The 17,242-nt window shown below is 38.3% G+C and overlaps 4 protein-coding genes across 9 annotated transcripts; all 4 read right to left on the bottom strand.

Moving 5' to 3' along the window:
• Positions 1 to 593: 593 nt before the first annotated feature.
• Positions 594 to 5,012, bottom strand: LOC104743033 (uncharacterized). 6 transcript variants are annotated; one of them, XM_087483699.1, is made up of 6 exons: positions 4,888 to 4,999; positions 3,717 to 3,815; positions 2,910 to 3,219; positions 2,599 to 2,794; positions 1,114 to 1,758; positions 594 to 1,017 (listed from the first exon to the last, which is right to left on the bottom strand). In XM_087483699.1, the coding sequence occupies exons 3-6, from the start codon at positions 3,065 to 3,067 to the stop codon at positions 826 to 828; spliced, it is 1,191 nt and encodes a 396-aa protein (XP_087339825.1). In that variant the 5' UTR covers positions 3,068 to 3,219; positions 3,717 to 3,815; positions 4,888 to 4,999; the 3' UTR covers positions 594 to 825. The 6 variants fall into 6 exon arrangements, with proteins under 6 accessions (XP_087339825.1, XP_087339827.1, XP_010462457.1 ...); XM_087483701.1 differs by having other exon boundaries at positions 2,897 to 3,219; positions 4,888 to 4,994; XM_010464155.2 differs by having other exon boundaries at positions 2,910 to 3,815; positions 4,888 to 5,012.
• Positions 5,013 to 11,058: 6,046 nt separating this feature from the next.
• On the bottom strand, positions 11,059 to 12,514 carry LOC104743032 (zinc transporter 11). Its single transcript, XM_010464153.3, has 2 exons — positions 11,716 to 12,514; positions 11,059 to 11,631 (listed from the first exon to the last, which is right to left on the bottom strand). The coding sequence occupies exons 1-2, from the start codon at positions 12,188 to 12,190 to the stop codon at positions 11,114 to 11,116; spliced, it is 993 nt and encodes a 330-aa protein (XP_010462455.2). The 5' UTR covers positions 12,191 to 12,514; the 3' UTR covers positions 11,059 to 11,113.
• Positions 12,515 to 12,766: 252 nt separating this feature from the next.
• LOC104743031 (mitochondrial import inner membrane translocase subunit TIM50) lies at positions 12,767 to 15,415 on the bottom strand. The gene is made up of 10 exons (XM_019236411.2): positions 14,952 to 15,415; positions 14,614 to 14,702; positions 14,476 to 14,512; positions 14,324 to 14,385; positions 14,109 to 14,222; positions 13,833 to 13,937; positions 13,646 to 13,744; positions 13,389 to 13,545; positions 13,185 to 13,287; positions 12,767 to 13,081 (listed from the first exon to the last, which is right to left on the bottom strand). Exons 1-10 carry the CDS (start codon positions 15,283 to 15,285, stop codon positions 13,036 to 13,038), a joined length of 1,146 nt encoding a protein of 381 aa, XP_019091956.2. The 5' UTR covers positions 15,286 to 15,415; the 3' UTR covers positions 12,767 to 13,035.
• Positions 15,416 to 15,690: 275 nt separating this feature from the next.
• LOC104743030 (small ribosomal subunit protein mS78 (rPPR3a)) lies at positions 15,691 to 17,142 on the bottom strand. The gene has a single exon (XM_010464150.3). The coding sequence runs from the start codon at positions 17,140 to 17,142 to the stop codon at positions 15,946 to 15,948; it is 1,197 nt and encodes a 398-aa protein (XP_010462452.2). The 3' UTR covers positions 15,691 to 15,945.
• Between the last annotated feature and the right edge of the window lie 100 nt (positions 17,143 to 17,242).

The raw sequence follows: 17,242 nt of genomic DNA, 5'->3' as shown, positions 1-17,242 counted from the left end.
CCTAACAATATATTTTTATGATTAACAATATATATTTGGTAACAATATATGGAATACTAAAGATTTATTTTGGAAATTGTATAAATCATTGGAATATTCTTTAAGAGGATTCTTTGGGATTTTTGAAGTGTATTTATATAGCCCATAATTGACCAATTAATCTATAATCTTTTTTGTAACCGACATATATTTAATCTATATAGCCTATTTTGTAACCAACTTATAAAAATTATATAGTCTACAAGAAAAATTATGTACTTCCGTTTTATATATTATTATATAGGAAATATATTTTTTTTCTGATTAAAATATCACTAGATAAGTAAAGCTGTTTATAATCTTTTCAACTTAGTGCGGATCCTACGTTCAAAGCCAGATGATCCCAATTAAATCATAAAAGTCATTTATGTTACCAGTACAAAGAGATCAACTTAGCTCAGTTGGTTTGACCTTCTGTTTTTTTACCCCATTTACGAGAGTTCAAGTCCCCACTCTACCCATTTTTCAACATAATTCTTTTGGAAGCTGAGACTTACAAAACCACCATCAAAATACCACGATATCTTTTTCATCCAGCTTCCTCAAAATCGTTATTCCAAGAGAAAAACCTTTTTCATTGCGTTTACTCATCAAATTTGTTTGAGTGTTTGCAAAATCAAAATACTCTTTCTACCTTATAAAGTTAAACGCCTTCTCTGCATACATACCACAGCCACAAGCCCAAGCTGGGACACAGTTTACAGAACTTGGAGAATCTTGTTACTTAGACTACCAAAAATGGCTAAGAGTTTGACTTTAGATCCTTGTAGAAGACTGGTGACTCCCTCAAGTGCCAACATTAGGAGCACCTGTTGACAATGGTGCTCCATATGAGTATCTCCACTGACCACAAGCCTCACATTTCTCTAACTTCACCTCATTCTCGAGCGTGCAGAATTTGCAAGACCAGACCTTGTGCTTCATCTCCCTTTCCTTTGGCTTTAGGGCAGTGCATAGCTCACATATTAGAGCCAATGACTGGTGGAAGAAAATTAAGACATAATGAAAAATAGAATAGAGATAATGAGAAGCTTCTAAGTTTAAACTTGAAAAACATACACTCATAAGACTTACCCGGTTCAATAAGGTGCATTCTGCACACTCCCACATTGAAGGTTCTTCTCTGTTGTGGTTTGCATCATGGCTTGTCGATGGAAAAGTTACTGATGAATTCATGAAACCAAAGTTCGGTTCATCTTTGGAAAAAGAAGGACCTTGATCACTTGAGCTGCAACTTCTTTTAGTACATCTTGTTACAGGAGCTTCTTCTGTCAAATCAATGACATCTAATCCACACTGAGGGCCAAAACTGGCATTGGACCAGCTACTGCATCTTTTTACTGATTTTGCATTCGAGCTTGTGCAATCTACTCTTTCGGAAATGGGTTCCTTACATGTTTCACTATCATTCTCTTCGTCTTCTAAACCCTCTGTGGATTGGGAACCACACCAAATATCATCAAGTAAACGCCTTTCTGCAGCCATTGCAGCAGCCTGAATTGGACTAAGATCTGACATAACGTTGCTATCACCACCAAGACGATGAGGACCTGAGGGTAAAAGCGTACCCGCACGCACTCTTTTTTCTGCTGCTGAAGCTGCAGTTACTCGGAGAGATGAGAGAGGAGGCTGACGAGAAAATCCACCCAAACGTTTACCAGGAACATCAAATCCTTTCCCTGTCCCTGTTATACCCTTTGACATCAACTCCTCGCATTCCTAGATGTAATGGAATAAGTCAAAAAGCGGTTTGCAGAAACAAATGAAACATGCAATGATTTTTCTGCAATAGTAAGACAGTGCATTCCCCTGGATAAGAAACATTTCGTAAACTATTGATTCACTTCAAAATACACCATGACGGTAAGAGAATACTAGTAAGAGGAACTCGAAGTTGTACTAGTTTTACTAATACGATCACATCTTTTTTTTTTTTTTTGACAACAATAGATTAGCTCAAACGAGCCAATGCGTAGGGAACTTGTTTACATACAGAACACTTTGCGGAGAAGTGCGCGCATAGCGTGCAAGAAGATCCGCTTTTGAATTTGCATCTCTGGAAATATAAGATAAGGAAAAGGAAGAGAACTCCTCCCTGTCCGTCCTTATGTCATGTAGGTAAGTCGAGAAAGCCGGCCAGTCGTGCGGTGAAGACACCATCTTCACCAAGTCAGCGCAGTCCGAGTAGAAAGCCACATCACAGTAATCGTGTCCGATCATGCAGCGCATTGCCCAAATGAAAGCTTCCACTTCAGCGTGTAAGGGGGAAAGACTTTGCCGGAAATTAGTAGCACCCCTTCCTGGCCTTGGGTCATGGGGCTGGATACAGAACCACCCTGCTCCTGCGAACCGATCATTGGATTTCCAAGAACCATCCACAAAACATCGGTAACCTGTAAAGAACAAAGGTAGAGAGCCGTTGGATAAATGAATACGATCACAATACGATCACATCTCATATGCATAAATGAATGAAAGGATGAATCATAAAATCATCAGCTTCAATGATGCAAGTCAGTAAGTGGTCAAATAAGGAATGAAAAGGATGAAACACAATACCTTACGCAGTTCATCCCAAAGCTTATAGAAACTTGCATTGTGAGGACCATGGGCGTTGTGGCAAAGCTCATGGAGCATGGTGTCAAGAACTTCATGGTACGATAAAAAATCTCCATCATGGTTTACCCTCCGAAGCCTCAGTTTCACTTGCACGCCTCTATTTACATTCACCCCCAATAGCCTTGCATTTGTTGGGCTGCCAATTTCAAAAAAATCAAAGAACAAACATCATTGATGAAACCCTAAAAAAAATCAAAATTCTTTGAATCATTCTTCCACAGAACTGGCAGAGAGATACCCTTTTTAATTACCAGAATTCAGAGAAAAGCTTGACACGCCATTTTCGTCTAGTCATAATGGGTTGAACTTGATTCGCTACCTTCTCCAAAATCTTCGTGGCTTCATCTGCTCTAGGTTTCTTCTTCAGAGCCTTAACTTCCCAGACCTTGTTCAAATCCCCCAAATTCATCACCACGATTTCACATATGCCCGCCGCTTTGAAGACCAACGGAGCCGATAATCACGAAAAAAGCTAATCCAGTAATCAACTCGTTTCGTTTACGAGTCGACTCAAATAGCCCGTCCGTCTCGCTTTGAAGAAGAAGTTTTTTTTTTTTTTTTCTTAAAAAAACAATTACAGGCCCATCTTATTAATCCGCACCGTTTTGGATAAACGGACCATGTCCAATGGAACAACCCACTCAAAAATAAACTAATCATATAATTAATATTAATCTAATCAAAGCAACCTATTAAGTACTTAAACCAAAATCATCGGAAAAACCTATCTCAATCATTAAAACACTTAAGAACTCACAAGAACAATTGTATTGATTCAAACTCGACGTTAAAAGCAAAAACAGACTTTGATTGGTTGATAAAACATGACTACCAAAATGATGAAGGAAAGAGCTTATATAAGCTCATAAACAAGACCTCCAAGGTATGCTTCAACGATGTTAAGAATTAGAAGACAAGAATATTCAAATCACACGGCACAACTCAGTAGCAAAAATATATATATAAGCGAATCATAGAATTAGAAGAAGGAGGTACCTCTTATATAGGATCCAAACTAATACAAGACAAAACTAATACATGCTTAGAGCGACACAAACCTGATCAAGAACCAGCTATCCTATCAACCATGCTTACAACTGATCCAACCAATGTCACTGAACTGCAGAAGAAAGTGCTTGTGGCGAGTTGGACTTCACCTGAAAACAACCAAAAGCATACATCAAGTTCAGAAGAATGTTTCAACGACAAAAGAGGAATGGCAGCTACGAGACTGGCCTGTTGCAAATACCCTTCAAAATCAGTAATGTTACCTACGGCTCTAATAAGGACACTAACAATCCATTACCCAATCGAGACCAGACAAACAAGGTTCATAGATTTAGATGAATGTTTTCAAATTATAAGCATAAGACTTTTTATAGAATCCAGTACACAATTGCAGTAGTTTGAGCTAAAAATAAAGAGCTTAATTTGCATTGGTGGGTAGGTAGCAACTAATATTTGAAAATCAAAGGGAGATTTGCGATTAAAAATTAAGACTTTAAGATCCAAATCAGTAGAACAGAGATACAACAAAAAAAAATGTCAAACAGCTATGTAAAGGAACATGCATATACCTACCAATCTACCATCATTGATTCAGAGACTAGATATACACTTAAAAACTATCATCACATAACATTCTTCTCAAAGGAAATAACCGAGAAAGACTCTTGTCAAAATCAGAACTGAAAATATCATAGAGAAAGAAAAAGATAGTAGACAGAGACTTCTAGGTTCTTCTCTGAAACGAACATCTATGTTTACGAATCATCATCAGCAACCTATGATCAAATGTTCTGTCTTTATTTAAGAATCTGGATTACAATAAATGCACTAGCAACATACCAATTCCACCTATCAACAGTACTCAGAGCATAAAATCAGAACCGATTTCACATTATACCTATACCAAGACTAACAGAATGATTAAAAAAAAAAATGTGAGCTTTGACTGTAAAAAAAAACTTCAGTCAGGCATTTAAACAAACACTGTGCAGGCATGTAAGTAACCAAGGCAGAATCATCAAAAATTCCATCAAAAGCTAACAACTTTACAAGAAATGAAAAGACTCACAACAGCTTTGAGTTTGCAATTTACGACTAAGTACTCAGACCATCAATTTTTTTATACATTTTCTCGAGCAACCTACAATGTCCAAGACCCTATAGAACTGAAAATGTCTTGAGAAAATAGTTGAGAATATCGGAAGAGTAAAGAACCCTTACCTTTGGTTTAGATTCCGAAGGTAGGAAACAAACGAGAATCGAGCAACAGAGAGAGTGAGAGAGAAGAAAGAGAGACGAGACGAGACGCTCTCAACTCTTAAGACTTCAATATTTTGGTTGTTTACAAGTTAATGGGCTATAAAGGCCCATTACTATTAACCCATGCAATTTTTTAAAAATCAAATAAAATATTTTTTGTTTTTCTTATTGGAGGAATAAATATTAAGGATGATTAACCTTTGCTCCTCCTATATCTCAAATCTCAATAGGTTAATCTCTACTTTACTTAGAGCAAGTTCAACGGTGATTTTTAACCGATTGTTAAGGAATGCTTATGATTAAAAACAAATCAAAACACATTAATAATGCTAAAATCGATTCTAAGTTAAGCATTTTTAGAATTGTTTAGGATTGTATATGTGTTGCTCTGTCATTGGTTGGAGAAATTAACAAAAAAAAAAAAAAAAAATTCACACAAAGATTTTTCTTCTTTCTTTCGTTTCTTTCGACATCCTTCTCTGTGATTTTCCTCTGAAGTCTCAATCCATCGAATTGAGAGAAGAGATGTGTCGGAAATCGGTTTCTAATCCGCTGTTATCACCATCTAAGCGACGTCGGTGACAACTTCGGCCTGATTCCTCAACCGCAAACACCAATCAGGAAGTTAAAAAAATCGATGAGTTTGGTTCAAGGACGTAGCCCTGGGCATTCGGTTTGTTCGGCTAAATCGGATCAGTTTGTTTGGTTTGTTACTTATTCGGTTTTTGAGAAATCTTGCCAAATTGGACCGATAACTTATTCGGTTCGGTGTATTCGGGACTCGGGTTAATCGGGTCAGTTTTCTGAGAAATATTGCATTCCGAATTCAAACCGAATCTACACTACTTCGGTTATTATGCACCGAAGTAGCCAAAAAAACTGAGCCTAACAAGTGTATGTATCACATCATTACAGAACCATATGCACCCATGATTTACAAAAGAATGTACCAAAAGCCCTCAGCCTAAATAACAGTTTGATTAGAATTGAATCAATACCAACTCATTGTTTAGGAGGTAGAAGCTATTGAATCAATACCATATCAAGGCTGCATGGTGCAGGCTGCTTATCCGCATCAAAAAACCACAAAAGAGAGCAGCTACCACTTTCATATTCCCGAGTTATGTTAATGCTGCTATTCCACATCAAAAAGTACAAAAGAGTTGCTTCCTAATTATACTACTACCTGTAAACATCAAAACAGAGAAACACAATAAGTAATCCAAGTTCCAACATTCAATAATCTAACTAGTATTTAGAAGATATAAATGGAAATGCATAACTTATACCAAGGCAAGCAAGAGTCACTGAGTATCATTTTGTGCATTCCGAGAATTTATACAAGTAAAACAATGGTCATAACTCATAAGTAAACAGAATTGTATATAACCAAGAGTAAACAAATTGGTTATACACTTATACTAACCAAGGGATTCAAAGAATGCAACATCCTCCAACATCTGCGTCATGGAAGCAACATCAGCTTCTGCTTTAAAAGAGCACATGTACGATAGCAAAGAGAAATCAGAAGTAAACAAACCAGTGTAATATAAATACAAATCAGAAGCACATTCAGAGTTAAAGTGATCACCTTAGCCATTGCTGAGTGAGCATCAGTACTTCAACCATATAAGGAGAAAGAACTCCTATATGAATCCAATACTCGGCCACTAGTACTAAACACTGATTCTGAAGCGACAGAGGAAACTTGGATAGCTAGAACATCCTTACCCATAGCAGACAAGATAGGGAACTTCTGGGTGTTACACTTCCACCATGAGAGGACATCATAAGGGAAACCCAAAGCAGTCTCCACTCTAACATCTGTTTTCTCAGCCATCTACTTGTCTCCTAGTGTTAATCATATTGTTGTATAAAGTCTCTACCCCCTCACAACCATCATCATCATCATCATCAGATAAGGCAGCCATAGTATTTGCTGCTTGTGATGCTTCGGGTTGCTCAACCTCAACAGGTATGCTAAGTCTGAAACTGTATTCCTCATACAGTTTTTTCATCACATTTGTGACTAATTTAGTAAGCTTCCTACACTCGATTGTATCCTTACCATAAAGTTGTTCAAAGCATAGACTAGCAAACTGCATCTTATTCCTGGGATCAAAGACACTACCAACAATAACTAGCGGATTCATATTCATTAACCCATCCCAATACTTCTCAATTTTATCCCTCATAATGTGAGCCTGCTTCCTAACCTCCTCATCACTGTTTCCACACTTAGTAATTAAATTTCTTTCAATGTTTACAATCTCCTTGTAAGAAACAGTCAAGGTCACAGTTGTGGAAGCCGAGAATGTCAAAGTGCATTTGTAAAAGACCTTAAGAAACTTCACTAACCTTGCAGCCTCTTCCCAATCAGAATACATTGGTGGTCCAACACGTGGCTGCTTAGTCTTCTCATCATCTTCCAGGAAGTATTCATCGTACAACTTGTCCTCACTCAGCATCTTCTCAAAGGCTACTCTTAACTTCAAAGCTGCGGTGAGCATAAGATATGTTGAATTCCACCTTGTAACCACATCGAGAGGCAAGTTGCCTTTACACACCTTTCCTGTGTCACACCTGTAGAAGATTAAAGCCAAATCAGAAGCAAACAATCCAAAGTAATATAATTAGAACAAAATGGTGAAAAACTTAAAGTGTTCACCTCAATTGAAAGGACTTCAATCTTGCAAAAGAAGATCTCACATATTTGACGGCATTCCGGATAGCAACAATGCTTTTATTTGCGATTTTCAGACCATCTCCCACAATTAGATTGAGAATGTGAGCACAACACCTCATATGCATGAATTCACCATTGCTTACTAAAGCTCCAACTTCTTTCAGCATCAACGCTTCTCTAAAAACCTTCAGACCCTTGTCATTCCACTTAGCATTATCAACCGTAATTGTGAAGACTTTCTCAATCCCCCAATCCTCTAAGCAACCAAGCAGCTGTCCTGCAATTGTCTCTCCTTTGTGATCCGTCACTACCTTGAAGCTAAGTATCCTTTTCTGCATTGCCCAATTCTCATCAATCCAGTGACCAGTCACAACCATGTAGTTGACAGATGTGGATTGTGAAACCCATATATCAGTGGTTAGAGAGACTCTTTGTTTCTCAACACTAAACAAGTGTTTTAGCTCTGATTTCTCTTGCAGATACCTCCCAACAATGTCCTTAGAACATGTATTTCTAGAGAAAGTCTTATATAATGGCAGAATGTTGAAACAAAACCGCTTCCACCCTTCATATTCAACAAAGGAGAATGGCAACTCATTCACCACAACCAATTCATTAACCGATTGCCTAAACAGCTGAGGATCATACCTAATGACCCTCATATTCCCTTTATTATCAGTACCTAATGCCTTCTGACTCTCCCTCTCATTGAAATCCTTGTATAGTTTGCATATACGAATGTGACCCCTCATCGAACTAGTCCCTGCTAGAACCGTATCACACCCTACTTCTGTCCCACAATACTTACAGAAACTATACTTATCATCCTCATTCCTCTGACTGAAGTGTCGCCATACCTCAACCCTTTTAGGATAATTCCTCTTTGGCTTAGGTGGTAGAGCAGAGTCTGATGTATTCCTTTTATTCCCAGCCTCAGCAGTCCCAGCAGCAGAGTCGACATTAGGGTCGTTCGGGTCTTGAGCATCCATCTGCAAACCATCACAGACGCTTAACATTAGAGAAGTTCGAGCAAGTAAACCATCAAAAAATTTATACTCACAAGTCACAACAATCGATTAAAGCAACCCTAGTTTGTGTTTAAATCCCAGATGAAAACAATTACGACTAAATTTAACAACCCAGAAGACGAAATTATAAGGAACTATACCAAATTTTGGAAAATAAATCGATTTGAAAAAATTAGGGTTAGGGTTTTTTTGGAAATCTAACATTAACGAGATTAGGGTACTAGAAATTAACAGAAACCCAAGGATTTAAAATGATTTCAATTATAAGAACATAGATTGAAAGGAATAAGAGTTTACCTTCTCGATTTGGGGATTAGGGTTCACCAAATCTTTCGATTTCGAGAATTTTCCAACAAAGATCTACTTGTAAAAGACAACGAAGAATAACAGAAGAAGAGATTAAGAGAACGAGAGAAGAAATGATGATGATGAGTGACTGAGACGGAGTTTGGGTTTCTCGGAGAATCGCCTTCGTAGTCGGCGGCGTAGGGTTAGAAGGTTTTCTCTCGAGGGTGAAAGACTGAAAGTGATTATTAGGGTTAATGAGACACCATTTATACCTCGGTTTAGTAAAACCGATCGAAAATGACCCCCCAAACCGAAATTCCCCGAAACCGAATCCGCAAATTAATTTTCTCGATCGGTTCTCCTCATCCTTCTATCTCGTTCCCGAAAACCGAATGTTTCGGTTTACTCGGGTCGGTTTTTTTGGGTCTGACCGAAATCCCATGCATACAAGGACACTCCAATCTTGTTCCCATGGTACACATATCTCTGATTTGAAGTGTAGATCTTTATTATCTTCTGAATTGAGAGTAGAAATTAGAAATTTAGGGTTTACTGATTTGGGAATTTACTAGTAAAATTAGGGTTCAAGATGTGAGTTTGTTTGATTAATATTGGGTCTTTGTCGATTGGGTCTTTCGATTGGGTGTTTGATTTTAGTAAGTTCAGGATGTGAGTTTCATCTCTTCCTCTACTTCTTCTTCGATTACTTTGTTTGAAATTGATTAAGACCCAGACAATGAAGTCGTTGTCTTTGCCAAAAGAACTGTTAAAGACTTGAAACTTCCCTCTGCATTTATCACTCATATTGCCCAATCTATTCAGGTTTTTTCTAAACTAGATCAACACTTTACACCGGTTACTTAAGTTTCTCTCTTCTGCTATGTTTTTGTTGTTAAGCTCTTTCACTTGTCATAGAGATGGATGATAGATTGAGAATTTGGGGTTACCACTTAGTCTTATGTTAGTTCCAGATTCGACTTATTGTTTCTAAATATTTAGGTTTAACTCAAGAAGAGGCCTGATTATAGCATTGTACCATGAGTTGTATTATCTTTAGGATTACATTGTGTGATGTTTTTGCTTTAGTTATGCTTTATTCTGTTTTTATTCAATCAAATCCTTTAACGCTCTATTAAGGTAAGATCCTAATTTTCTTGTTGCAAGCAGTTTCCTTCGCAGCAATGCAAAAAAACGTGTAATGTAAGCATCCAAATCAAGTTGCTCCTTCCTTGGAGGAGCTCATGACCATTGCCTCTCGAAGACACAATTCTTCTTGAATTTTCATCACCAGGTTTTGCCTTTAACCGCATCTAAATATGCATCGCAAGGTATATACAAAGTCTAACTGAACTCTGTACCCTTTCTTTTGTAAGCTCGAACAAAATGACCAATGAGGGACAATACTCCGAGTTTTGGAATCGTAATGAAGATGGAAGCAATTCCGATGAGGAAATTTCAGATTCAGATAGTAACTCACTTACTTGATATATAAGCGCATGCATATCCAATCTTTTCGGTTAAACTTCTTGTAGCTTTTAAATGTCTAACTCACATGTTGATTCATCTACATCCAGATGCTAATGAGGCTGCCAAGAGCCTAGCAGGACCTAAACTATCAAAAAAATTGGGACTAGACGAGAAATTTGTTTTACTAGAGCAAGCTGAGCAAGTTGTAATCGTTTGTTTAGAAATCTCTCTGCTTACATTGGTCATTTTCCTGCTTTGTCAGTCTTGGAGCATACCATTTTACAGTGGTCAACAAACCAAATTGTACTTGACATATTACAATTTTCAAAATAATTTTTAAAAAAAATTTAAGGACCCAAAATTAAGATCTACCATTAGAGCATACCATTTTACAGTTTTTAAAAAAGTTTTAACTTCATTATTTCTAATTATTATAATTAAAAGTATATTTAAATTTTTTTTTTAACACTCGACTGTTGAACTTGCTCTTACAAGGATTAGCTTCTATATAGTGCATGCTTGTATCTTAGTTGATAGATTTGTGCAATTCTTCTATTATAATCTGGCTTTTTAACAATTGGGTTGTAAATTAATTATGTTTTATTTAAATTAATCCCAACAGACGAAATAAATTCACAAATATATATTATATATGTAAAGTTGTTTCCTGTAAAATTGATTAATATTTATTAAATATATTTGTGTTTTTTTCTTTCTTTCAAGTGTCCCATATCATAACAATGGCGATGACAACAACTCCAAACAACACAGCCAAAAACTTATAAGGAGGCTCATCGACATGAACCTTCTTGTTTGGTGTATACCCTTTTGCCAACAAATGGTTCACAGACACATACACGAAAACCCCACACGCCAAGCTCATCGACACTGCAAATATCCAGTCTGCGACCGACCCTTGAGTCGTTGCATCGATGACTATCCCGATCGCTACACCGATTGGGCTAGATATGGCGAATGCGAAAGAATATGTGACTGAGGAGAATAAAGGACGGTCAGGGATCATACGGAGGAGAGCAATACCCATGGCGATCGCTGCAAATATCTTGTGGAGTGTTATTGTCCATAGAGCTCTCCAAGCATCTGATTTTGTCTCTGAGATCCCAATTGCTATGCCTTCGAAAACAGAGTGGAAACAGAGAGCTACGATCAATAGAATGCTATCTCCGACCGATGTTTCAGTTGTTGCTGACGTCTGTCTCGATTTGTCTTCTCCTCCTGAAAGCACCAAACTTTCAACACTCACTAACCGTTTCTAATTATCGATTTGAGATTCACAACAAGTTAGAAACTTTTTGGTACCTTGAAGCTCCAAATCCCTTTGGGTCTTCTTTGAGTAGATATGAGCGATGACAGAATCAGCAAGCATTGTCAGCATAAAACCAGCACAAGCCAACATATAAGCAAATGGGTAGGCCGGAGAAGGCTCCGACTCTCCTTCAGCCGTCAACAAATCCCGAAACGTCTCATCAGCATCTGACAAGAAATGCATCAAGGCGGTTGCAAGAAACACTCCCCCGGCGAATTGTGTTCCAAGAACCAAAAACCCTTTACTCCATTTCAAGAAATAAGGAGATATTCCGCTTATGAACGTGAGGACAAAGATGATCACAAGGCAACCTATTTTGACAGAGATCAAGGATTTTGATTTGAGATCAGAGCTACTCTTAACGGGCGGGGCCTCATCGTCGTCGTGGTCTGCTCCGGTTCCATGGGAGAGACAAGGGACGACCAAGACAAGAAAGAGGAAGAAGACGAAGAGAAGAGGACGATACATGTGAATTGTATCGGTTTATGTGTCAGTGATTCGAAGTTAAGAGATATAGATATGTCGTGTAATAAATAAGTGGTGTTTAAGAGTCGTACTAAAAACTAAAAGTCATGGATGGAGTTTTGTACTACATACAATAAATTTATGGTTTTTTGATTGGTTGATTACAACTTACACATTGAAAAGGATTACAGGTGAAGGAACTTTGCAATTGGTTGCTGCTAGACATAGACTTATCTTTCGATGAATTCAAATTTATGAAGAAAAAAAGTTCAGTTATTTGGTTCAGATAAACAAGATAAATCTATTAACTGAATTAATCATAATTTTAAAAAAAAAATTCTAAAGGAGAGGTTGATTGACCTAATTGTAGACCTGATATTTTGCACCTTAAGACACGCATTAAAACAGACAGAGACTAGCGTACTAGAAAAGGTAAATTACTCTTTTTTTTTTAGCAATACCTACCAACAGACGTTTCAACCAATAATGTCTTAAAAGTTCATAATCATAACTCAATTTGTTAAACAGAGCCAAAAAAAAATATATATATATCAGAGAAAAACAAAAACTGTATTGTTGTTAGTCGACGAAAAATGAACCTTCCATTTGATAATTTCTTATTTTTTTTAGTTTTCTCAAAGAGAAGTTTTCTATCGAAAGCAGAGACAAAGGCGAGGAAAATTGGGCAAAGACATAACAACTCTTTGATGAGAAAGACACCATCCATTTTAGTTTGAATTTTACCTAAACCACCATAGCGATGAACAGTACCTCCTGTTCCTATTTTATAGTGTGCAGCATCAATGACGATATAACTGTCTCTCGCTATACATAAAATATTAGATCCTTTAACGCCTCCAGAATCGGCCTTGTCCCCGTTGTTCTTGCATTCGCCTGCGTACAGACATATATAACAGTCTTAGTGGGGGACACTAGCTAATAGATTAATGCATTGATACGATTGGGGTAAAGAAAAAGTTCTGATATATCGACTCACTGTTGATACTCTATGGACCTGTCAAGGAACTCTTTGGCAATATCTTTTCTCTCGTAAGAGGCTAGAACCGGTCTGATGTCAGCTGGAGCGTTACGTGCTACATCTGCATAACAAAAATACGAAGAATCAACCAGACAACACTTATAAAGGCTGCTCACAAGACTGGACTAGAACTTAAGTTATTCCACACTACATAATACCGACATTCAAGAATGGGTATCAGGTCAACTAGGGCCGTGTCGTCAGCTTCAAGTTTGTAAGGCTTGATTGGCACGCTATTCTCTGGCTGAAGGCTTGTTTCAAAGGCATTTGCGCTAACATAGAGAATCTTCTTCGGATCTCTGTTCAGCTTCGACAGATCCTGCAGCAGGAATTTTTAACAGCCAGTTGAGAAACAGCTAATGTAATGTGGCAAGTAGGAAAAAATTCTTTGCCAGAGATAAAACTAGCTGCTTACGTACCCTATAGTGCTTTCCATTCACATATTTAGTAGCGACTCTTCCCAGCGCAAAACGTATGACGCGGTTTGGGTCTAACTTCTCACAGACCGGCCCTAAGTACTAGAAGCAATGAAACTAGTGTTAGTTGTCGCATTACTATGACTCTACAAGCAAAAAAAAACTAAAACAAACAAGTGGGGGACTTTACAATATCCGTCTGATCAGAATACACGACAATCTCATAGAATTTCCCAAGATGCTCCAAGAATGCATCCACACCTGGTCTTTTGAATGTCCTCCACCCCCTTTCTCGCTAAACATTTTTGTAAATATGAAGGCAGAAAAGGTTAAATACAGAGCTTTACATAAGAAAACAAATCAGTTCACCAGGACTGCTTTGTTTCGTCACATAGATACTCTGAGCCCAGATATTCACGTCTATGATGCAAGTTTTTGATGACCAGTAAATCAATGAAATTGCTACCTTCCAGTCTGTGTAAAGCAGTGTCTCATTCAAATCAAGAACTAGAGTAAATGCATGCTGTTCTGCGGGGTGCAAATCAGGGAGAAGCTTTTCCGAGAGAGGTTCCGTAAAGCCCTATTTGGGAAACGGTAAGAAAATAAGAATTATAGAAGGAATTAGAAGAGGAAAAAAAGGTGCAACAAAAAGCAATATTGTGTCTTGGTGAAAGGACGTACTTTCACATGTTCCTCCACAATTTCTCTAAGCTCCAAATACTTATCAATGGCTTTAGCAGAACCTGATCAGAATTCAAGCAAACCAACTCATGCTATGCTTAATTAAACACATACTATTGTAAGTTATGATGACAGTGGCGAAAGGACTGTACCTGTCATCGCAGTAGAGTACAACATAGTTTGATATTTCTGCAGAGAGATGAGTACATTCAGCGGAAGCTTATAAAAACAATATTTTAAAGCGGAGAAACTTGACAGCACAAGGGTTAAGTAGGACTCGAGATACTCACATCAATGCCAGAAGAATTAATAACTGGCGTCTTCTTAGCTGATTCTCGGAACGCCTTAGTCATTTCGTTCACTTCATCCATTGTGTAAGCTGTAAAACGAAACAAAGGAAGTATGGATCAGAACTAAAAGAGTCAACAGCGAGTGATTCATGCTTCAACCAAGTGAAGAACACTGAATTCAAAATCCACACATAAAAGAAACTGGAACGCAATGCCGCGATTAATTAACAACAACACATTTCACAGTAAGAACAACTTTGCAAAGCCGATCAAAAATAGTAATCTACGGGAGAGGATAAAAAGTTATTTTATAGATGGAAGGGAATGAAAGTACAGACCAAAACTCGCGTAACCAGTAGCGGCTGTAGCACCAGTGAGTGCCCACATGAGTGCGTAACCAAGATACTTAAGACCTTTTCGTTCCTTTCCCACCGCTGCCGCGGCCGCAGCTCCCGCTTGAGGAGGAGGAGGAGGAGGAGGAGGAGGAGGCGGCGGAAGAGGCTGATTTGGCGGTGGAAAATCAGAAAACACGGACTGGCCAGAGGAGATTCCTTGATACCTAGATGTAGAATTCGAGGAAGAAGCTTCCGCAGAAGAGAATAATCTCAGGTTACGAGATCTAGGCTTTATCAATCTTGACAACATACGGGATCGAAGAACTATAGACGCCATTTTCCGATTTCGGCGTTTTCTTCCCCCCCGCCAAGCTCTTTGTGAATCGCAGCAAGGGTTGAAGTAGGGTTTTGAATTTGTGTGTGTGTGATCGGAGAAAAGGAAAAATAATAAACAAATCAGACTGTTTGGAAACAGGTTTATTAATGGGCTCTCATTTAAAGACTCTTATCGACTGTTTGGAAGTCGGTTTATTTCAACTCCGATATTTTTTGTCCACGCCACCAATATTGATTTTTTCCTTTTTCTTTTTACTTGTTTACCAAGATTATCATTTCATTTTTGTAATTATGATATCTGAACATTTTTTTCAGGATTTTAATATCTAATTAATGAAGTATTTTACAACATTTATATCAAGGATCAAGGGAAATGCAAATTTTTTTTTATTGAGAAAAAACACCCTTAAATAACCCAAACTTTTATTAAATGTGTAGCGTTTCTTCTGCATAAAACTCGACTACATGCTGTTTTTTTTTTCAGACTCAAATAACTGAACTACATAGAAAGAAACAAGTTTTCCTTCCCCATAAGAGGAAAGTTCAAACAAGTAGAAAAGCCACAAACTGGGCAACATCCGCAAATTTAGGAGCTCGCTCTCACACAATGTAACAAGACACTAGAGTGTGTGAGTCAGAGTAGCAAATGAACCACTTACTACTACTCTTCCTGGGACGGCAAATTTAGCTTGAACTTTAAGAAATCATTCGTCTTTGCAATCTCCACAATCTCCTCAGCTTCTTCTCTCTTGGACCCTTTCACCAATTCATCAACTACCTGCTGCAACGTTGTTAGACCGACAAGATACCGCTTACTGAATGTCTCCTTGCAGAGCTCAATCGCAGACTCAAAGTCGCCTGCTTTACACATTGCAGGTAGCAATAAACCAAAGGTGGCTTTATCAGGACGATACCCATGGTTCATAATTTCTTTGTACCACGACTCAGCTTCATCCATTTTTCCTTCATTGATACACCCTCTAATCATAGCATTGAAACTGAAAACATCAGGTTTGATCCCACTAGCCTTCAGCTCTTCAAAGAGACTAACTAGCTCTTTTGATTTCACCTCGTTGGCTAACCCAAGCAACCGAGCATTGTAAGTCCTGACATCTATCGCTACATTCTTCTCTAACATTTTAGCCCATATCTCTTCCCCTAGCTCAAACTGTCCCTTTAGATACGACGACAGTAGAATTGTGTTGAATGTGACTATATCAGGTTTCAAACCCTTGTTCTCAATCTCATCAAGCAATGCAACAGCTTCGGGTAAAGAACCCTTCTCACACAATGCCTTGATCAAAGTGTTGTAAGATACAATATCTGGTTTGATTGATAACTTTCCTGGTAACTCGTTGAAAAGTTCTTCAACCAAATCGAATTTCTTGGAAAGGCCATATGCACTAAGCAAGGCATTAAAGGACAACACTGACCTTTTGCAGTTTCCGTCAGGCATTTCGTCGAACACCTTCTGGGCTTTTTCAAACATACCCGCTTTCCCGTAGAGAGAAATGATCCTCGCCGCGAATCCTTCCTTTGACATGTCGCGGTACTTCTTCTGCTCCTCCAAAATCTCTTCGACATAGTTTAATCTCTTTGCTGCGACGAGGCGGCGCACGGTTCTATCGTACACGGCTATGTTATTCCGGAACCGATCCGACTCACATGCCTTCTTGAACTTCTCCACGATCTGTTTGGGGTTTCGTTCGCCATTTACTATACTGGCAAGTGACTTTTGAGGTGGCGAGATCGCGGCCGAGACTGCCGTGGTTTCGGAGGCTACGGTGGCGGCGGAGGAAAAACGGCGGATCGAAGAAATGTTGAAGGTGCCACGGAGAACACGAGATAGAGACGACATCGTTTTGACTTTTGAGAGTGTGCCAGCCAAGGGTTTTCAGGAGACGGGGTTTAAGAACTAATCAAGAGAAGGATGCATTTGATAATTTATAAACATTAGT

Source organism: Camelina sativa, chromosome 14 (genome assembly GCF_030686135.1).
Source record: "Camelina sativa cultivar CO46 ecotype springtype chromosome 14, ASM3068613v1".
Classification (NCBI taxonomy): Eukaryota; Viridiplantae; Streptophyta; class Magnoliopsida; order Brassicales; family Brassicaceae; genus Camelina; species Camelina sativa.
Note: the sequence above shows the minus strand (reverse complement) of the source record. Positions and strands in the feature narration are given on the sequence as shown.